Raw genomic sequence first — 23,777 nt, 5'->3', positions numbered from 1 at the left:
AAGTTCAAACGTCCCCATGTTTGCTCTCACAATGCCCCGGCTTACCGGCGGCATCAACTACCAAACCCCCTCCCTCCACCAGCGGAATAGTGAGTGCAGCTCTGGAGTATAATACAGGATGTAACTCAGGATCAGTACAAGATAAGTAATGTAATGTATGTACACAGTGACTCCACCAGCAGAATAGTGAGTCCAGCTCTGGAGTATAATACAGGATGTAACTCAGGATCAGTACAGGATAAGTAATGTAATGTATGTACACAGTGACTCCACCAGCAGAATAGTGAGTGCAGCTCTGGAGTATAATACAGGCTGTAACTCAGGATCAGTACAGGACAAGTAATGTAATGTATGTACACAGTGACTCCACCAGCAGAATAGTGAGTGCAGCTCTGGAGTATAATACAGGATGTAACTCAGGATCAGTACAGGATAAGTAATGTAATGTATGTACACAGTGACTCCACCAGCAGAATAGTGAGTGCAGCTCTGGAGTATAATACAGGATGTAACTCAGGATCAGTACAGGATAAGTAATGTAATGTATGTACACAGTGACTCCACCAGCAGAATAGTGAGCGCAGCTCTGGAGTATAATGCAGGATGTAACTCAGGATCAGTACAGGATAAGTAATGTAATGTATGTACACAGTGACTCCACCAGCAGAATAGTGAGTGTAGCTCTGGAGTATAATACAGGATGTAACTCAGGATCAGTACAGGATAAGTAATGTATGTACACAGTGACTCCACCAGCAGAATAGTGAGTGCAGCTCTGGAGTATAATACAGGATATAACTCAGGATCAGTACAGGATAAGTAATGTAATGTATGTACACAGTGACTCCACCAGCAGAATAGTGAGTGCAGCTCTGGAGTATAATACAGGATGTAACTGAGGATAAGTACAGGATAAGTAATGTAATGTATGTACACAGTGACTCCACCAGCAGAATAGTGAGTGCAGCTCTGGAGTATAATACAGGATGTAACTCAGGATCAGTACAGGATAAGTAATGTAATGTATGTACTCAGTGACTCCACCAGCAGAATAGTGATTACAGCTCTGGAGTATAATACAGGATATAACTCAGGATCAGTACAGGATAAGTAATGTAATGTATGTACACAGTGACTCCACCAGCAGAATAGTGAGTGCAGCTCTGGAGTATAATACAGGATGTAACTGAGGATAAGTACAGGATAAGTAATGTAATGTATGTACACAGTGACTCCACCAGCAGAATAGTGAGTGCAGCTCTGGAGTATAATACAGGATGTAACTGAGGATAAGTACAGGATAAGTAATGTAGTGTATGTACACAGTGACTCCACCAGCAGAATAGTGAGCGCAGCTCTGGAGTATAATACAGGATGTAACTCAGGATCAGTACAGGATAAGTAATGTAATGTATGTACACAGTGACTCCACCAGCAGAATAGTGAGTGCAGCTCTGGAGTATAATACAGGATGTAACTCAGGGTCAGTACAGGATAAGTAATGTAATGTATGTACACAGTGACTCCACCAGCAGAATAGTGAGTGCAGCTCTGGAGTATAATACAGGATGTAACTCAGGATCAGTACAGGATAAGTAATGTAATATATGTACACAGTGACTCCACCAGCAGAATAGTGAGCGCAGCTCTGGAGTATAATACAGGATGTAACTCAGGATCAGTACAGGATAAGTAATGTAATGTATGTACACAGTGACTCCACCAGCAGAATAGTGAGTGCAGCTCTGGAGTATAATACAGGCAGGAACTCAGGATCAGTACAGGATAAGTAATGTAATGTATATAGTGAGTGCAGCTCTGGATCTAACACTCTAGTGCAGGAGAATATGATGGCCAGTCCCCAGGACTAAACTTGGCATATTATGGTGGGGGGGGGGTTAATAACACAGACACAAGTCATAGCACTTCTCATCTGATATTAACTTACTGGGTTTTTGAAGAGGGAGATGAAGTCTGGTTTGTGCTTCTTTAACAGCAGGTCCAGGACATGTACGGCCTCCGGTTGCCTCTTCAGCAGCGCATTTTCCACTGTCGTCCAGATGTTTTTGTATGGACCCCACAAACTGGCACCTGGAACGTAGAATAATTTATAAGTCACTAGTCGATCACACCGCACTAGTGCTCTACCTGAGTATACAGCGCCATACACTGAGCAGCAAGGCAGGTTGGGAGTTGTTGTAGACCACGGCACTAAAAGATTTGTCCAGGATGAGAAAAACATGGCTGCTTTCTTCCAAAATCAGCGCCACACCTGACCACAGGTTGTGTGTATTATTGCAGCTCAGCCCTATTCACTTCACTAGAGATGAACTGCAATACCAGACACAACCTATGGACAGGTGTGGCGCTGTTTTTGTTACATGCAGATTTCACCCTTAATGAACATGCTGCGTGTTTGAAAATCTGCCACATCTGAACATGGCCTTAAAGGTTATGTCCACCTGTGCAACAATTTAATTTATTCATCATTGCTTCAATGCAGCTAAAATAAATAATGAATAAACTTTACAAACAAACAGTTTTCATTAAAAATCTCCTACCGTTTTGTGTATACAGCTCCTTTGCAAACATGTGTTCCCATGGTTACAAAACACAAACTCTTAAAATCTGATACTGCGGTCATGTGTTATCGTCTTCAACTTTTTACTAATCTACAAAGCAGGTTAGCTGGAAGCAGAGGAATAGTGTGACAGCAGATTACAGCCTGTATTATACTCCAGAGCTGCACTCACTATTCTGATAGATAATACTGGAAAGAGTCAGCAAGCTTGTTGTCACAGATACTCAGCTAGCTCCTATAATACAGGGTGGGGGAGATAGATTTTCCGATATAAGATGACTGTACAGTGACTGATGTAAGGACGACACTCCCCAGAATGCAAATCACCAGAACAAGCAGGGAATTTTAGGAGATTTCAGCTCTGAAGTTTGCAGAAGTGTGAATGCAGCTCTGGAGTATATTACAGGATGTAACTCAGGATCAGTACAGGATAAGTAATGTAATGTATGTACACAGTGACTCCACCAGGAGAATAGTGAGTGCAGCTCTGGAGTATAATACAGGCTGTAACTCAGGATCAGTACAGGATAAGTAATGTAATGTATGTACACAGTGACTCCACCAGCAGAATAGTGAGTACAGCTCTGGAGTATAATACAGGATGTAACTCAGGATCAGTACAGGATAAGTAATGTAATGTATGTACACAGTGACTCCACCAGCAGAATAGTGACTGCAGCTCTGGAGTATAATACATGATGTAACTCAGGATCAGTACAGGATAAGTAATATAATGTATGTACACAGTGACTCCACCAGCAGAATAGTGAGTGCAGCTGTGGAGTATAATACATGATGTAACTCAGGATCAGTACAGGATAAGTAATATAATGTATGTACACAGTGACTCCACCAGCAGAATAGTGAGTGCAGCTCTGGAGTATAATACATGATGTAACTCAGGATCAATACAGGATAAGTAATGTAATGTATGTACACAGTGACTACACCAGTATAATAGTGAGTGCAGCTCTGGAGTATAATACAGGATGTAACTCAGGATCAGTACAGGATAAGTAATGTAATGTATGTACACAGTGACTCCACCAGCAGAATAGTGAGTGCAGCTCTGGAGTATAATACAGGCTGTAACCCAGGATCAGTACAGGATAAGTAATGTAATGTATGTACACAGTGACTCCACCAGCAGAATAGTGAGTGCAGCTCTGGAGTATAATACAGGATATAACTCAGGATCAGTACAGGATAAGTAATGTAATGTATGTACACAGTGACTCCACCAGGAGAATAGTGAGTGCAGCTCTGGAGTATAATACAGGATGTAACTCCGGATCAGTACAGGATATGTAATGTATGTACACAGTGACTCCACCAGCAGAATAGTGAGTGCAGCTCTGGAGTATATTACAGGATATAACTCAGGATCAGTACAGGATAAGTAATGTAATGTATGTACACAGTGACCCCACCAGCAGAATAGTGAGTGCAGCTCTGGAGTATAATACAGGATGTAGCTCAGGATCAGTACAGGATAAGTAATGTAATGTATGTACACAGTGACTCCACCAGCAGAATAGTGAGTGCAGCTCTGTTGTATATTACAGGATATAACTCAGGATCAGTTATGTAATGTAAAAATCATTGCGATTTTTGACAACCACAACACAGAACGCGTTTATCAATTGCACGTTACAGAGGACCAGTCACCTCTCCTGACATGTCTGTTCTAATAAACAATGTAAATAACAATTCTGGAACATCTTTTCTTACAACGCTGTGTTGCGCCGTTCCTCTGTTGTTCCTCCTAGAAATGTATGAATAAATGGACAGCTGGGTGTTACCAGTTGGGGGTGTGTCACTACATAGACTGACAACGTCCAATCAGTGCTGACAGAGTGAGACTATGTAGGGACACGCTCCTATGATAAGGGGAATGGTAACACCCAGCTGACAATCTATTCATACATTTCTAGGAGGAATAACAGAGGAACAGCACAATGCAGAATTCTAAGAAAATGTGTTCCAGAATTGTGATTTCATGGGGAATACAAGTATTTACTAAAATTGACATGTCAGGAGAGGGGACGGGTCCCCTTTAAGAACATATTACAAATAAACAGCGAGTCATTTGATTTGGTGCAAATTGCGCCAAATTTATGAATCTGGAAGCTGCATAATATATTTGAGAAACAAGCGCCATTTCTTTCATTGGGTAAAAAGTGTTTTTTTTTTTTTTAAAGTTACTTTTAATTATTGGAAATACCAAAAAGAAACAATGTATCAAAACTGATCAGACCGGAAAAACCCAGCAATAAATAAGTGACCTTATCATATGATCCTGACATGCTGGGACTTATAGTCCTACAGGATTCTCCCTAAGCCTCCAGCACATGTTTACTGCCATGCAGTGGGGGGACATGTGAGCCCCCTGTAGGGGGGAAACCCACAACTGATAAATACACAAAACCACAACCTCCCTGACTTATTATTCATCTAAAAATAATAAACGAAACGGTGAACACAAGATTGGTACGAAAGTTTCTATTTTACCTGAATTTACCGCCAACGGCGCTGCCATCTTGGGACTGAACTTCCCAACCGGAACCCGCCTGCTCACTTCAGGCTGCCTTCACGATTGCCTGTTCAGACTACTTAGGGGAAAAAACGCATTCCTTGCCAAAACAAAACCCCAGACACTTTATCTGCGCCTTAGTATCAGTTAATAATCGTATGTACAGCGATAAATCGGTTTTGATTTCTTTCTCTAGCTTTCTGACAGAAAAGGTCGTATCGAAAGCGCTTCTGGGAGATGTAGTTCGTGTTAGGGTTAATAACATTGAGTCAGGAAGTAGGAGAACTACATTTCTCAGCGACTACCGCTAGGGGGCCTTCATGGAATATTTTTTTTTTTTCTATTGACTCGTCTGCGTTCAAAGCCTGGTAATGTGACAGGAGCGCATGGGCTTGTGGGAGATGTAGTCGAAAAAAATTATATTTGTATTTCGTCTGTGAGCGGCAATACTACGTTTCCCAGTGATCATTGGTTACAGGTCCTAAAAGGGAAAGCATAGTGGAAGCGTTTTTGAAACAAGTGCATTCCTGGTTTATTTCACAAGATGAGAACATTGAAATAAATTGTCTGTTGTAATAAAGGGAAATTCTATTATGGTAAAATGTTCACGGGACCTTGCGCAAAGTTTGTAGGGATATGTAGTTCTTCCTATTTAAAAGAAGCCCCAGACATGTTTTATAACTTAGTATCAGTTTATGATATTTGTGGTAGTACGGCCGCATCTTCATCATAATAATCGTGATTGATAACTGAACTTGAGAATAATTTGAATAAACGGTATTCTATAGAACCAGCTGGTGGCTGAAACTACAGGTCCCGTCGTGCTCCGCGTTACATGCTTTGGCCTCGTTTTTTTCCTCTCGGACATTTGGCGCATGCGTATCGTGCTCCCCCCCTCCCTCAGCTGCCAGAACAGTATGCCCCCCCAATGTAAGATGGTGGCCGTCTGGTGGTGAAGATCCCCAGGACAGAAGCAGCCAGGCCCCGGATATTTCTATCGCTCTCTCGCAACCAAGCCGGTTACACACGGATTGTATCCACTGAGCTCCGACAAACTGCCACAGAAGGAGGAGGAGCTGCCGGTCCGCCCCCTAGTGCCCGCCATTACCATCCCAGCACACACTGTGAGCGGCCAGGCCGGCGCAGGAGGCGGTGCAAGGGTAAGAGGAGCAGGGGGGAAACCTGTCACAGGCCTCAGTCCCACTCACGTTACGTCCAGGCCTGGGAGCGGCCTCCACACCCCCGTCCCGGACTCTACTGCACCCAGGCCCCGCACACAGCCTCCACATCTCCTGCCCACCTCCCCCAGCTGTCCACTCTCAGTCTCCACTCACAGCCTCCCCTCAGTCTCCACTCACAGCCTCCCCTCACAGACTCTACTCCACCTGCCTCTCTGGTCCCTGCGCGGTCCCTCCGCCGTCGTCCCGTCCCTGCGCGGTCCCTCCGCCGTCGTCCCGTCCCTGCGCGGTCCCTCCGCCGTCGTCCCGTCCCTGCGCGGTCCCTCCGCCGTCGTCCCGTCCCTGCGCGGTCCCTCCGCCGTCGTCCCGTCCCTGCGCGGTCCCTCCGCCGTCGTCCCGTCCCTGCGCGGTCCCTCCGCCGTCGTCCCGTCCCTGCGCGGTCCCTCCGCCGTCGTCCCGTCCCTGCGCGCTGCCTCGGCCGTCCCGTCCCGTCCCTGCGCGCTGCCTCGGCCGTCCCGTCCCGTCCCTGCGCGCTGCCTCGGCCGTCCCGGCGCGCTGCCTCGGCCGTCCCGGCGCGCTGCCTCGGCCGTCCCTGCGCGCTGCCTCGGCCGTCCCGTCCCGTCCCGTCCCTGCGCGCTGCCTCGGCCGTCCTGTCCCTGCGCGCTGCCTCGGCCGTCCCGTCCCGTCCCTGCGCGCTGCCTCGGCCGTCCCGTCGCGCTGCCTCGGCCGTCCCGTCCCGTCCCTGCGCGCTGCCTCGGCCGTCCCGTCCCGTCCCTGCGCGCCGCCTCGGCCGTCCCGTCCCTGCGCGCCGCCTCGGCCGTCCCGTCCCTGCGCGCCGCCTCGGCCGTCCCGTCCCTGCGCGCCGCCTCGGCCGTCCCGTCCCTGCGCGCCGCCTCGGCCGTCCCGTCCCTGCGCGCCGCCTCGGCCGTCCCGTCCCTGCGCGCCGCCTCGGCCGTCCCGTCCCTGTGCGCCGCCTCGGCCGTCCTCTCCCGTCCCTGCGCCGCATATTTTTGCAACATCAATAGAAGCACAGGTCGGGGACCGCTGCCTTGGTCCTAGTACCTGGGTCACAGACGACTCCAGTGCTCAATCTTTTATTATGAGGCCGATGTCACTGCCGTCCTGTCCCCGTCATCTTACACGAGACCCCCCCTCTCCCCCCCGTGTCTTCTCGTAACACCCGGCCTCCATACAAACTACATGTGGGCTAGGAGTGGCCCCCGGCACCTCTGTAATGTCACTGACATGTCCTACCACCACTGCAGTACCCACACCCTCATAGTGACCGTCCCCCCCCCCCCCCCCCATAGTTATAGTCACCTGATGTATCCTGGGGGTCTCATGGAGAGGTTGTGTACCCCTGTTGCCCCCTCACCAGCTCTCTAGTGTCACCCACACAGCGGTCTGATAGGTCCTGAGCCCCCCCCCCTTCCATGTAATGTTATGTTGTTCTCTGCGCAGTTGTAGGACTTTGTTACGTCTCATCATTGATTGGTTTCTCCGCCTGCGGCGGTCGTGGACATGATGGGAGTTGTAGCTTTTCATCAGTGGGTCACACATTTGTCATTTACTATTTTTTATAGCTGTTGCATATTTGTTTTCTACAAGAATCGATTCGTCCTGTGGACCGGGTGCCTATTTGTGTATATAGTCGGTATCGGTTCTTGCCGCTGTCCCGTTATCGAGGCTCGACCCTCCCCCCCCCCCCTAGTCTGTGCGGCCGATCGTCTCTGGCGGATTAGTTGCTGTCCTCGCTGTAGTAAGAATCATCTCTCCGTTCACTGACGTCCTGCTTAAACACAGCAGCAGATCTGAACAAGCAGAGCTGCAGTATAAAGCATGAGGAAAGCGCAGACCAGCAGCCTGATCCTCTGCAGAGACAGAGGGCGTGTTCACACGCTTAGCAAAAAACGGCTGTAAATACGGAGCGGTTTTCAAGGGAAAACGGCTCCTGATTTTCGGCCGTTAAGTCAATCTAGCGTTTTTCGTGACGTTTTTTTTTACGGCTGTTTTTGGAGCGGTTTTTCTAGAGTCAATGAAAAACGGCTGAAGTGACATGCGCTTCTTTTTACGCCCTGTGTTTTTTAAAAATGAAACGTAAAAAACCGCCCCGTCGGAGCAGAACGCCGTATTTCCCATTGGAATCAATCGGAAGTTGTTTGTATACGTTCCGCTTCCGATTTTTCACTGCGGTTCTGCAGGAGTCGTTGCTTTGTACCCCGGGTGGTCTTGTGTTGCACCTTGGCTGCATTGGATTGAATGGGGTTGAGTTGTAGTACCACACCCAACCTGTAGACAGGTGTGGCGCTATTTATTTATTTTTAAAAAGCATCCATGTTTTTTTTAACTTTGTAATTGACTGTTGTATGGCAGGCGATCCGTTCTGCAGTCTGCGCTGAGGCTGTGGGTCGATTCTGCAGATGATCTCGCCGTCTGTTGCTTTGACTTCGTGCGGTTTGTTGCAATAGAACGCCATTTTTGGGTTAGTCCTAAAATAGTCTTAGGCCTCTGCTGTGACAGTAGACTAAATCTTTTACTCCCTGTTATCAGCCACTTAGAGGTTTTCCCACCATTCGAAGTAATGGCAGAGGCTACGAGCTCCTTCTTAGGCCCCATGCACACGACCGGAGATTTAATCCGTAATTACGGATCCATTAATTTCTATGGCTGACGGACCACTTGCTCTGTCGGAGGGCGTCCGGGCCGTAGAAAGTTTCCGTAAGAAATAGGACATGTCCTCTTTTTTTATTTTACGGACCGTGGTCCCATACTTTATAATGGGAGCACGGCCCGCAAATACGGTTGACTGTCCGTGGCCGGCCGTAATCCTGGACCGCGATTACGGCTCTGGCCGTGTGCCGATGTCTTAGTATTGTTGCTCCGTTTTTTTTCCTCCACAGCAGCACTCCTGTTCTGAAGGAACTTTGGTCCCTTGGTTCTTTGGATCGGTGGGGGTCCCAGAGGTCAGACCACCATGAATCTAAGACGGAAATATCCCAATATTAAGTTCTTATAAAGGCTTCTAAATTAAGTCTCAGGCTGGGTTCACACACACTATTTACGGACATAATTCGGGCGTTTTAGCCTCGAATTACGTCCGAAAATGCGGCTCAAAAGCGCCGGCAAACGTCTGGCCATTCATTAGAATGGGTCTTACGATGATCTGTGCCGACGGTCATTTTTTTTACGCGCCCGCGTCAAAAGTGCCTGTCACTTCTTCAGACGTAAATGGAGCCGTTTTCCATGGAAAAACCGCTCCAATTACGTCCGTAATGGACGCAGCGAAAGACGCCTGCACATGCCTTTACGGTGCTGTTTTCTCCTGAAAACAGCTCCGTAATTTCAGCCGTTACGGACGCTGCCGTGTGAACATACCCTTACAGTTGTATGGCGGGTGATGACTAATCTAGTGCTCCCTGTTATCAGCCTGTCGTGTTCTTCATTGGAGTAATGACCAGAGCGGTCCCTTCCCTCCTGACGTGACAGACCATAATATTCATGCGCTCCTATTCTAAGCAGCCGACCTTTGGGTCAGTGGCCCTTTAACACTTCCTGCTCCTTACACCCCTGATCTCGGTTGCGTCATCTATTTTTGGGACTTACGCGGTGACACATTATTGCAGACGTGCTGCTTTCCAATCATAGCCCTCAGCCTCCTCCTCCTCTTCTTCCTCCGTTCAGACGCTGACAGATCCTTGTGCCGCCGCTCGCTCTGTGTGATGTTCCCGGGCACTTCCCATGTTCACGTAACGAGTATGCAGGACCTCTGCTGACCTTTGTGCGGAGCGCTGCATTGCTCCGCAACAAGTTTATTCTTCTAGTTGGTGCATTGCTGAATCTTGTGCCAGGGCTGGGCGAACCCCGGGAGACCGAGCACCCGCAAATGTACCGCTGATCTATGAAATGGGAACGGACGCCTTCTCTCATGTCTTTGGGAAAGCTGGGTGGCAACTACCTTGCTAGCTGTATGGCAGCCATATTGGTTATCACCTGGCTATTGGCAGACTCCTGAATGGTAAATCTGCCTAGTTGTGTAGTGATGCAGGACTCCGGGAAAGCTGGGTGATAAAGCTGGTTTCTCAGATCGCTTTACGGATTCATAGACGTTCTATTCACCGCTCAGAGAAGAGCCGATCAGAAACGAAGCGGTGTGGCGTTCACCCGAGCACTTCTGTCGCTTCATTTTAGTGATCAGTGGGGGGTCTCAGTGCTCGGGGCCCCCATCGGTCAAAACTTCTGATATGTCAAATGTTTTTAAAAAGTTTGGCTACCCTTTAAAGTGAATGGTTTCCGTTAGGCACCGACTGTCAGTCATGCAACGGAACAAACATTTTCGGTATTTTCGTTGTGGCTACGGAAACGCCGAACGAAGGTGTGAACAGGCCCGAAGTCAATCATAGCAAATCGGCAAAGTCACTTAGGCCCTGTTCACACAGTTTTTTTTGCAGGCAGAAAAATCTTCCACAGAATTCCCTCAGGAATTTTGAGGCAGATTTTGACCTGCCTGCACTTTGTTTGCCACATTTTTTGCTGCATTTTTCGCGACCATTGAGCGCCGTGGGCGAAAAAACCGCTTTCCCTGCCTCCCATTGATGTCAATGGGAGGTCCGAGACGGAAACGCCCGAAGAAAGGGCATGACGCTTCTTTATCCTTTTTGAGTTTTTTTTTCTTCTGCTCGCTGGAAAAAAATGTCTCCGCCTCCCATCGAAATCAATGGGAGTCGTTTTCGGCCGTTTTTTTGGCGCGCTTTCCCTGTCAAAAATCGCATCAAGAAAGTCTGGTTGTGAAGGGCCTTATAGTGCCGACCTATTACTCTGCACTGTGCCTGGATACGACTCTTTTCGGAGCCCCTGTCTCAAATAATGTCAGATTTGCTGGGAAGAACACGACGGCCAAAACTACGGTACTTGGCGCACCCCATTATAAGACGAGGTAGTCCGCTGGGTGCCGGGGTATCTGTCGTATAATGTGAGCGATCCAGATGGAATTTGCCGCTAAATTATCCGGCAGTGAGAAATTGCAGCAGTTTTATATTAGGGAATTGCTCTTTAAGTGACTCTCTGTTGCGGTGTCGGCACGTGGACGTCTCGGTCAGTCCTGCTGATCTTCGTCAGGGCCGGTGGGAATCTTTACAGCTCAGGAAATCTTGGTCTTGTGAGTGAGACACATTGTACCATTAGTCATAAAGGAGACAAATAGATTTTGCTGCAGTGCCAGCGCGAAGGTCGACTCTGCCAACGACCCTGTGTGCACAGATCACCCGCTGTATCCTATTGTGGGCCGTTCCGCAGCGTTTATTCTTCGTCTTGATGCCCGGCCGGACCCTTTAAAGTCGGCCACAGATGTAAAGATTACCTTTTCTCCTGGTGGGATTCGTTCTCGCCATTGAAATCGGGAAACGGCAGAAGTCGTCGTGAGTTTGACAGGAGGCGTCGGTCCGGAAATTGGGTCAGTGACTGGAAAGTACAGGAGAACGGCGGCCTCCCCTGTCCTTTCATGCGGTTATGTCCTAGACCTCCAGCTGTGAAACTACAATTCCCAGCATGCCCTGACAGCTTTATGCTGGTAATTGTATTTTCACAACTTCTGGTGTGCCAAAGGTCGCTGACCCCTGACATTAAAATGAGAACTTAGCTACTACCTTCCTCAGTGATGTCACTGTGACCTTTCTTGTTTTTCAAGTAACATACTTTTAGGCTTAAAGGGGAACTAAACTTTTTTTAAAAAAAAAACATCCGAGACGTCGGTGACATGTCAGAAGTTTTGATTGGTGGGGGTCCGAGCGCTGAGACCTCCACCGATCACTAAAACGAAGAGCTTGGGTGAGCGCTGTGTCTTCGTTTCTGATTGGCTTTCCTCGGAGCATAGTACAGACTCAGACTTTCTATTGAGCTTGTACACTGCTCTGAGGAAAGCCGATCAGAAATGAAGCGACACTCACCGAGCACTTCTGCCGCTTCGTTTTAGCGATCGGTGGAGGTCGCAGTGCTCGGACCCCCGCCAATCCAAACTTCTGACATGTCACTATGACACATCCCCCAAAAAAGTTGTGACTTTTTTTTTTTTTTGGAAGGGAATTGGAAAAAAAACCTGCTATTCCAGTAGCGTTTTTCACGTTTTAATTTCACGCCGTTCACGATGTGGCGTAAATAACATGTTGGCTTTAGTTTATGGGTCGTTACGGTTACGCCCATACCCCACGTGTAGTTTTTTTTTTGTGTTTCACTAAACCTACTTATCAACCAAAAAATTTTTTGCATAACTTTAGTATTTTTCCAGCGATGTCGTCGTATGAAGGCTTGATTTTACGGGTCACTGTCGTTTTCATTGCTACCATTTTGGGGTACATTAAACTTACTGATAAACTTTAATTTTAGTTTTCTTTTTTGATGGAATGTACATAAACAACGGCGGTGTCGCCTCTTCTTTTGCAGGTTTTTTTTTTACGGCGTACATCATGCGGTTTAAACAACGAGTCAACTTTATTGTTAGGGTCGTTACGGTCGTGGCGATATCATATATGTGGATTATTATTATTATTTTTTTTAACACGTCTACAAAATGAAAAATTTCTGGAACAATTTTTTTTATTTTTACGGTGCTTTTTTATTTAACGGTCATTAGTCTAATTAACGGACTTGAGTGTGAACTTCTGATCGCTGGTCTAATGCTTTGTTATACACGTTACTGCGTTTGCCGGCTGCCAAAGGGTGACATGGAGCCCCTCCCCGTCAAGCCGCTTAAATGCTGCAGTTACTCTTGACCAATATTTGAGGTTGAACGTCCGCAATCGGCCATTTCTCGGATTCCGGCAGTTGCAGCCGGAGCCTGTCCGTCAGTCACACCTGGGGTTATTCCTCTCTGCCCGTCCGATCACCATCCCGTACATGGACGTCAGAATGCCGGAAGGGGACCCTTCCAGTGACGTCACTGTAGGTGATGTGGGAAGGAGGTTAAACAGGTCTCTGCACGGTGCCGGGTTGGGGGTTATCTTTGAGGAGTAGACCTAAGAGAGGGGTGTGACAAATTGTGGCCCCATGAGCGTTAATATGGCCGACATCGATGCCCGTTAGACAACCACTTCCTGTCCCAGAAGCAGAAGACTAGAATACTACGGAGCGCACCATTGGTTGACCTTACAAAGAAAAACGGTTACTTGAAGACCTGGTAGTCACGTAAAAGATTTATCAGAGCAGATTATTGGAGCAGCATAGACGTTCCTGCCGGGTCCTCCAGTCCATTAAGAAGTGCATGGAAGGGGCCGGTATCTTGCTTCTCCAGTTAAGCACATCATGACGTTGGCGCCATCGCTTAGCAAACTGCTAAGAAGTCTGGAGTTCTCCTTTAATGGCCGTCTACGTTCAAGCTTTCTCTATATAGTCTGGCAATTGTTTCCTGGTAAATACAGAACTGTGCCCGTCAGTGATTCTGCCCGTCAGTGAGTCATCTGTTTGGATTGTTTGTAGGTTAATGTTCCTGAACAGGGTTTCATGCAAATATAATCCACGCTGGTTTCCTGCTGGTCACAATACTCTTCCTGGAAGAAGATTGGAACCTAATTTTTGGGTTTTCCTAAGCACCCGTTTACCAAAGCGTTGTTGCACCGACTGGGTTACTGTGAGACCACGACATGGTTGAGCCGGAGCTACTGTTGGCTTTGGCGCTGGTCGGACTATGTTGGTAGTTAGGCTCCTGGTGAACAAGCACCATGGAAGTTGTGGGACCATTGTGCTCCTGGTCATGTTCACTAGTGTTGTGGTGCAACCCATTAAGGACAAGTTAGTGGGCTTCAACCTAAGGGTTGTAGTTTTGCAACAGGTCGGAAACCACTGCCGTAAGCTCCCTAAGTTTTATTGCACTAGCGCCGGATTCCGCCGGCGGTCTCAGCAGATTTGACGGAAACTATGACGCAACGCGATGGAGCCCATTATAAGGAACAGTAGTGTAAACTCCGCCTTACCTGATTGGCACGATCTCCGAGAAAACCTAATATCCTCTAGATGACCGCATCTAGAGCCTGAACTGGCCATGACCACCAAGAGGCACTGGCATGAGCCACCGGGGAGGCAGCATAGGAAATATTACAACTGCCAACTGCTGCAGCCTAGTACAGGACAGAGGGGGATTTCTGGACTGACTGACAGTCAGGTAAGGCCGTAGTCACAGGTTGCGGTCGAAAAAAAAAGTGATCTAATCATGACATGTTGGATATAACCTAAGTACTGTTCATAATGGAAGTTGCGGCTGCTTTTTTCAGCCCGTGGCAGGGTCAGCTTGCTTGACTGCCTGTGTCTAACCCCGTACAAGATGTAATAAGATAACAGGATCTCCCTATTCATAGACTGTCACAGAGCTCCCTCTTTGATACAAGGGTCGACAAGGAAGATGATTTATTATCTCTAATGGGTGAAGCAGGATACAGGATCTGCAGGACCGGTACCAGGCATTTTACTCCAACTACTATTGCGATTGGCTAATACAAAATCATTGACCATGGAGCAGAAAGGGGGTAATGAAGATTATGTGGAGAGCGAGGGACACAAGGGGGTGGAGCTTGACCTGTCAACCAGAAGATCTGTGGGAATTATAGCGTCATGGAGCTCTATAGGACTCTATTATTATCATGGCCTACTATTGACAAACAAAAATGACCGCTATAGGAGGTTTGTTCATCTCGTGGGCGCTGCTTTAAGGGATTGTTCAAAACATTAGGGTATATGGACGCCATAGCGGGAGGTCCCCTATGAACCAGTTAGTAAGATCCGGCCTGCCCATGTAATACACGATTGACCTGCAAGAAAAACTAAATTTGGCCAAATTAATTTTCCACCTGTGATACCACCTGATAGCTACGGGCTACGGACCCCACCAATCATCTGATTGACAGGATGTCATCATACGTTTTTCTCCTCTTTATGAAACGGGAGCTGCGTACAATACGGCTATCAGCGGGTACAGCCTCACCGCCACCGTGGAGTGCCCATACGTGGGTATGATTGGTACAGAGTTTATTTTCTAGTAATCCATGTGGAGAAGTGGACGGCACCGGGAGCCGCTGCTCTCCAGAAAACCTGTTTAATGTTTTCTTCTCTTCGTTCATTCACTCCTGATTTGCTGCGCCAGCAGAGTAATGGTTATAACTGCAAACTCGGGAGGAAAGACTGGACTAAAAATATCTCCCCGGGGGCACCCTCTGGATAAAGTGATTTCATTATGTGCCTTTTTTTTTTTTTTTTTTTAATATGGATCAGCGGGCACAGCCTGTACTTTGATTGTTCTCTAAACCCTTAAATCTCAGAAGTCCTTGAGTCGCCCACTTTTCTTCTATTTGGATGTTTGTTAGATCAGTTTCTTGTGAAAACGGGTGTCAAATATATATATTACCCAACTTTCCCAGAGTCCTAGGTCTACCTGGGTATAAGGCATTCTATCCCCACCCTCCGTATTACTGCATTACTAGGCAGATTTGCTTTTCAGGACATTACTAAAGCTATGGCGATCATATTGATTGTCCCCCAGCTCGAGTTGCAAGTAATCTTCAGGACTGCAGCGGTCACTCGATAGTTAAAAATCAATCGGTATCGCTACAAAAAGTCTGTCTAGCCCTTCTTGTTGCAAAAACACCTGTTCTATCCTCCATTCACTCCTAAAGTAAAAACTGATTTGTTTGCACTCTGTTTTTAGAACTCTACATTGTACTATTCCTCTGTTATTTCTCTTAGAAATGTATGAATAAGTGGTGTTACCATTCCCTGGTCAATGTCTCTACAGTGTGATACTGTCAGCATTGGGTGGATCATGTCAGACTGTAGGTGCAAGCCTCTTAAAACTACACCACACAGGAGAGCTGACAGCTCCTCTATACTACACCACACAGGAGAACTGACAGATCCTCTATACTACACCACACAGGAGAACTGACAGCTCCTCTATACTACACCACACAGGAGAGCTGACAGATCCTCTATACTACACCACACAGGAGAGATGACAGATCCTCTATACTACACCACACAGGAGAACCGACAGATCCTCTATACTACACCACACAGGAGAACTGACAGATCCTCTATACTACACCACACAGGAGAACTGACAGATCCTCTATACTACACCACACAGGAGAGCTGACAGATCCTCTATACTACACCACACAGGAGAGCTGACAGATCCTCTATACTACACCACACAGGAGAGATGACAGATCCTCTATACTACACCACACAGGAAAGCAGACAGATCCTCTATACTACACCATACAGGAGAGCTGACAGATCCCCTATACTACACTACACAGGGGAGCTGACAGCTCCTCTATACTACACCACACAGGAGAGCTGACAGATCCTCTATACTACACCATACAGGAGAGCTGACAGATCCCCTATACTACACTACACAGGGGAGCTGACAGCTCCTCTATACTACACCACACAGGAGAACTGACAGATCCTCTATACTACACTACACAGGAGAGCTGACATATCCTCTATACTACACCACACAGGAGAACTGACAGCTCCTCTATACTACACCACACAGGAGAGCTGACCGCTCCTCTATACTACACCACACAGGAGAGCTGACCGCTCCTCTATACTACACCACACAGGAGAGCTGACAGCTCCTCTATACTACATCACACAGCAGAGCTGACATCTCCTCTATACTATACCACACAGGAGAGCTGACATCTCCTCTATACTACACCACACAGGAGAGCTGACAGCGCCTCTATACTACACCATACAGGAGAGCTGACAGATCCCCTATACTACACTACACAGGAGAGCTGACATATCCTCTATACTACACCACACAGGAGAACTGACAGCTCCTCTATACCACACCACACAGGAGAGCTGACAGCTCCTCTATACTACACCACACAGGAGAGCTGACGGCTCCTCTATACTACACCACATAGGAGAGCTGACAGATCCTCTATACTATACCATACAGGAGAGCTGACAGCTCCTCTATACTACACCACACAGGAGAACTGACAGATCCTCTATACTACACCACACAGGAGAGCTGACAGATCCTCTATACTACACCACACAGGAGAGCTGACAGATCCTCTATACTACACCACACAGGAGAGCTGACAGATCCTCTATACTACACCACACAGGAGAGCTGACAGATCCTCTATACTACACCATACAGGAGAGCTGACAGATCCCCTATACTACACTACACAGGAGAACTGACAGCTCCTCTATACTACACCACACAGGAGAGCTGACAGCTCCTCTATACTACACCACACAGGAGAACTGACAGCTCCTCTATACTACACCACACTGGAGAGCTGACCGCTCCTCTATACTACACCACACAGGAGAGCTGACCGCTCCTCTATACTACACCACACAGGAGAGCTGACCGCTCCTCTATACTACACCACACAGGAGAGCTGACCGCTCCTCTATACTACACCACACAGGAGAACTGACAGCTCCTCTATACTACACCACACAGGAGAGCTGACAGCTCCTCTATGCTACATCACACAGCAGAGCTGACATCTCCTCTATACTATACCACACAGGAGAGCTGACATCTCCTCTATACTACACCACACAGGAGAGCTGACAGCGCCTCTATACTACACCATACAGGAGAGCTGACAGATCCCCTATACTACACCACACAGGAGAGCTGAGAGCTCCTCTATACTACACCACACAGGAGAGATGACAGATCCTCTATACTACACCACACAGGATAGCTGACAGCTCCTCTATGCTACACCACACAGGAGAGCTGACGGCTCCTCTATACCACACCACACAGGAGAGCTGACAGATCCCCTATACCACACCACACATGAGAGCTGACAGATCCTCTATACCACACCACACAGGAGAGCTGACAGATCCTCTATACTACACCACACAGGAGAGCTGACAGATCCTCTATACCATACAGGAGAGCTGACAGCTCCTCTATACTACACCACACAGGAGAGCTGACAGCTCCTCTATACCACACCACGCAGGAGAACTGACGGCTCCTCTATACTACACCACACAGGAGAGCCGACAGCTCCTCTATACTACACTGCACAGGGGAGCTGACAGATCCTCTATACTACACCACACAGGAGAGCCGACAGCTCCTCTATACTATACCGCACAGGAGAGCTGACAGCTCCTCTATACTACACCACACAGGAGAGCTGACAGCTCCTCTATACTATACCACACAGGAGAGCCGACAGCTCCTCTATACTACACCACACAGGACAGATGACAGATCCTCTATACTACACCACACAGGAAAGCAGACAGATCCTCTATACAACACCACACAGGAGAGCTGACAGATCCTCTATACTATACCATACAGGAGAGCTGACAGCTCCTCTATACTACACCACACAGGAGAGCTGACGGCTCCTCTATACCACACCACACAGGAGAGCTGACAGATCCCCTATACCACACCACACAGGAGAGCTGACAGATCCCCTATACCACACCACACAAGAGAGCTGACAGATCCTCTATACTACACCACATAGGAGAGCTGACAGATCCTCTATACTATACCGCACAGGAGAGCTGACAGCTCCTCTATACTACACCACACAGGAGAGCTGACAGCTCCTCTATACTATACCACACAGGAGAGCCGACAGCTCCTCTATACTACACCACACAGGACAGATGACAGATCCTCTATACTACACCACACAGGAAAGCAGACAGATCCTCTATACAACACCACACAGGAGAGCTGACAGATCCTCTATACTATACCATACAGGAGAGCTGACAGCTCCTCTATACTACACCACACAGGAGAGCTGACGGCTCCTCTATACCACACCACACAGGAGAGCTGACAGATCCCCTATACCACACCACACAGGAGAGCTGACAGATCCCCTATACCACACCACACAAGAGAGCTGACAGATCCTCTATACTACACCACATAGGAGAGCTGACAGATCCTCTATACTATACCATACAGGAGAGCTGACAGCTCCTCTATACTACACCACGCAGGAGAACTGACAGCTTCTCTATACCACACCACGCAGGAGAACTGACAGCTCCTCTATACCACACCACACAGGAGAGCTGACAGATCCTCTATACTACACATACAGGAGAGCTGACGGCTCCTCTATACCACACCACACAGGAGAGCTGACAGCTCCTCTATACTACACCACACAGGAGAGCTGAGAGCTCCTCTATACTACACATACAGGAGAGCTGACGGCTCCTCTATACCACACCACACAGGAGAGCTGACAGCTCCTCTATACTACACCACACAGGAGAGCTGACGGCTCCTCTATACCACACCACACAGGAGAGCTGACGGATCCCCTATACCACACCACACAGGAGAGCTGACAGATCCTCTATACCATACAGGAGAGCTGACAGCTCCTCTATACCACACCACGCAGGAGAGCTGACAGCTCCTCTATACCACACCACGCAGGAGAACTGACGGCTCCTCTATACTACACCACACAGGAGAGCCGACAGCTCCTCTATACTACACCGCACAGGGGCGCTGACAGATCCTCTATACTACACCACACAGGAGAGCCGACAGCTCCTCTATACTACACCGCACAGGGGAGCTGACAGATCCTCTATACTACACCACACAGGAGAGCTGACAGCTCCTCTATACTATACCACACATGAGAGCTGACAGCTCCTCTATACCACACCACGCAGGAGAACTGACGGCTCCTCTATACTACACCACACAGGAGAGCCGACAGCTCCTCTATACTACACCGCACAGGGGCGCTGACAGATCCTCTATACTACACCACACAGGAGAGCCGACAGCTCCTCTATACTACACCGCACAGGGGAGCCGACAGATCCTCTATACTACACCACACAGGAGAGCTGACAGCTCCTCTATACTATACCACACAGGAGAGCTGACAGCTCCTCTATACTACACCACACAGGAGAGCTGACAGCTCCTCTATACTATACCACACAGGAGAGCTGACAGCTCCTCTATACTATGCCACACAGGAGAGCTGACAGATCCTCTATACTACACCACACAGGAGAGCTGACAGCTCCTCTATACTACACCACACAGGAGTGCTGACAGCTCCTCTATACTACACCACACAGGAGAGCTGACAGCTCCTCTATACTATACCACACAGGAGAGCTGACAGCTCCTCTATACTACGCCACACAGGAGAGCTGACATGTCTGTAGTAATGTTTGTATTGTGTTGCAGCATATTTTGTCTGCTTTGCCTTTGAGTATTTCTGGGTGACATCTTTTGGGGCAGTGAGCCTTTGTTTTATAAGGAGATCCCGCTCGGCAGTTTGTGATTTACGTGTATTGTTATGTTAATATCCTTTTGCAGTCATGTTACGCTGCGATCTGTGATTATGGGGCTTTTGTACGGTGACATTTTTACTACCCGTCCAGTAAGTTATTCACTTGTCTGCATTCCAGTTTCCCGGGATGATTGTGTGTATTTCCTCCGCTCATCACATTCCTCTCCCTGGGTTTCAGGTCGTGTTGAAAGGGGTTATCCATATTTAGATGAGAACTTCCTTACAGAACCCTCTTCATTCCTTTAATCAGGCGTCCGTGGGATCTAATAGGTGCTGAATTATCAGATATTTTGGATTGTGAGGTGGTCAAAGAATAAAGTGTATATACAGTATATCTCCTCTGTAATGGCAGAGCTTCCCGGAAGGAAGCAAAACTTTGACTCTATTATTCTACGGGTTATGGGAATTGGTCCCTGATTGCACACGGGGTTTGTAACTATAATTTTTCATATCTGACTTGTCTCCAAAACACTTCTTACTTGCCCCAGGTTCCCCTTAGTGGTCAGCTCCGGCCCATTCACCGGATAAGTGATTGGATCCCCAGCGAGAAGACTTGTTGGACCGTTTGGTAAAGTTGTTTTGCTGTAATGCACTTGGTGGCGTCCTACGTGGTAGGTTTTATAGGAAGTCCAATGACCCAGACGATGACATACAACTATTCTAAACTTCTTGTAAAAGTGCTGCGTTGAATTGTTAGCTCCACACTTGCTTGTGTGTTTACGACTCGTTCTTGCAAATTCCTTAAGGCCTTATCTTATGTAGTCTACTCGTACCCAAACCCTCAGTAATTCACATCTACCCACGTGACTCGACCGAGATATTCAATTGTTTTCCTGCTCTCATCCGTAATGCACGGTGGTTTGTGAAGTAAAGAAGAATTATTGTAACACAAACTTTAAAGTGGTTGTCAACCCTGTTTTGTTGTGAAATATCTTTACGACTGCAGCGCTGACTAAGACTAAATTCACACGTTGCAGATTTTCGGTGCGGATTCCTCACTGCCATTCTGCAGAAATTGCAATACAATGCATGTGGACGGTGCTTTCAAATCCTTATATAGATGCAGCACAAAGAAAAATATTAGCGTGGAAATCAGTTAATTCGGTAATGGATTGTAACTGCAGACTTCACCATTTACAATGCATAGAGGGAGATCTGCAACAAAATGTAACGTGATTTGCTGCAAAATCTATGGCGGAGAATACTATTATACTGCCCCTTATATACAAGAATATAACTACTATAATACTGCTCCCTATATACAATAATATAACTACTATAATACTGGCCCCTATATACAAGAATATAACTACTATAATACTGCTCCCTATATAAAAGAATATAACTACTATAATACTGCTACTATATAAAAGAATATAACTACTATAATACTGCCCCCTATATACAAGAATATAACTACTATAATACTGCCCCCTATATACAAGAATATAACTACTATAATACTGCTCCCTATATACAAGAATATAACTACTATAATACTGCCCCTATATACAAGAATATAACTACTATAATACTGCTCTCTATATACAAGAATATAACTACTATAATACTGCCCCTATATACAAGAATATAACTACTATAATACTGTTCCTATATACAAGAATATAACTACTATAATACTGCCCCCTATATACAAGAATATAACTACTATAATACTGCCCCCTATATATAAGAATAGAACTACTATAATACTGCTCCTATATACAAGAATATAACTACCATAATACTGCTACTATATACAAGATTATAACTACTATAATACTGCCCCTATATACAAGAATATAACTACTATAATACTGCCTCTATATACAAGAATATAACTACTATAATACTGCCCCTATATACAAGAATATAACTACTATAATACTGCCCCCTATATACAAGAATATAACTACTATAATACTGCTCCTATATACAAGAATATAACTACTATTATACTGCCCCCTATATACAAGAATATAACTACTATAATACTGCCCCTATATACAAGAATATAACTACTATAATACTGCTCCTATATACAAGAATATAACTACTATACTATAATACTGCTCCCTATATACAAGAATATAACTACTATAATACTGGCCCCTATATACAAGAATATAACTACTATAATACTGCTCCCTATATAAAAGAATATAACTACTATAATACTGCTACTATATAAAAGAATATAACTACTATAATACTGCCCCCTATATACAAGAATATAACTACTATAATACTGCCCCCTATATACAAGAATATAACTACTATAATACTGTTCCTATATACAAGAATATAACTACTATAATACTGCCCCCTATATACAAGAATATAACTACTATAATACTGCTCCCTATATAAAAGAATATAACTACTATAATACTGCTCCTATATACAAGAATATAACTACTATAATACTGCTCCCTATATACAAGAATATAACTACTATAATACTGGCCCCTATATACAAGAATATAACTACTATAATACTGCTCCCTATATAAAAGAATATAACTACTATAATACTGCTACTATATAAAAGAATATAACTACTATAATACTGCCGCCTATATACAAGAATATAACTACTATAATACTGCCCCCTATATACAAGAATATAACTACTATAATACTGCTCCTATATACAAGAATATAACTACTATAATACTGCCCCCTATATACAAGAATATAACTACTATAATACTGCCCCCTATATATAAGAATATAACTACTATAATACTACCCCTATATACAAGAATATAACTACCATAATACTGCCCCTATATACAAGAATATAACTACTATAATACTGCTCCTATATACAAGAATATAACTACTATAATACTGCCCCCTATATACAAGAATATAACTACTATAATACTGCCCCCTATATATAAGAATATAACTACTATAATACTACCCCTATATACAAGAATATAACTACTATAATACTGCCCCTATATACAAGAATATAACTACTATAATACTGCTCCTATATACAAGAATATAACTACTATAATACTGCTCCTATATACAAGAATATAACTACTATAATACTGCCCCCTATATACAAGAATATAACTACTATAATACTGCTCCTATATACAAGAATATAACTACTA

The 23,777-nt window shown here is 46.0% G+C and overlaps 2 protein-coding genes across 8 annotated transcripts in view; one reads left to right on the top strand and one right to left on the bottom strand.

Annotated features, from left to right (window-relative positions):
- The window catches only part of NUP205 (nucleoporin 205), a 44,578-nt gene extending 39,382 nt beyond the window's left edge, over positions 1-5,196 (bottom strand). For both annotated transcript variants that reach the window (XM_075855850.1, XM_075855852.1), the window contains exons 1-2: positions 5,093-5,196; positions 1,949-2,091 (exon numbers count right to left, since the gene is read on the bottom strand). In XM_075855850.1, the coding sequence (XP_075711965.1) occupies positions 1,949-2,091; positions 5,093-5,120 (171 nt within the window). In that variant the 5' untranslated portion in view covers positions 5,121-5,196. The remainder of the gene's footprint in view (positions 1-1,948; positions 2,092-5,092) is intronic.
- Positions 5,197-6,014: 818 nt separating this feature from the next.
- Positions 6,015-23,777, top strand: part of CNOT4 (CCR4-NOT transcription complex subunit 4) — a 63,815-nt gene continuing 46,052 nt past the window's right edge. For all 6 annotated transcript variants that reach the window (XM_075855849.1, XM_075855847.1, XM_075855846.1 and 3 more), the window contains exon 1: positions 6,015-6,274. The gene's annotated coding sequence lies outside the window, so the exon portion shown is untranslated. The remainder of the gene's footprint in view (positions 6,275-23,777) is intronic.

The sequence above is a fragment of the Rhinoderma darwinii genome, chromosome 3 (assembly GCF_050947455.1).
Source record: "Rhinoderma darwinii isolate aRhiDar2 chromosome 3, aRhiDar2.hap1, whole genome shotgun sequence".
Taxonomy (NCBI): Eukaryota; Metazoa; Chordata; class Amphibia; order Anura; family Rhinodermatidae; genus Rhinoderma; species Rhinoderma darwinii.
Note: the sequence above shows the minus strand (reverse complement) of the source record. Positions and strands in the feature narration are given on the sequence as shown.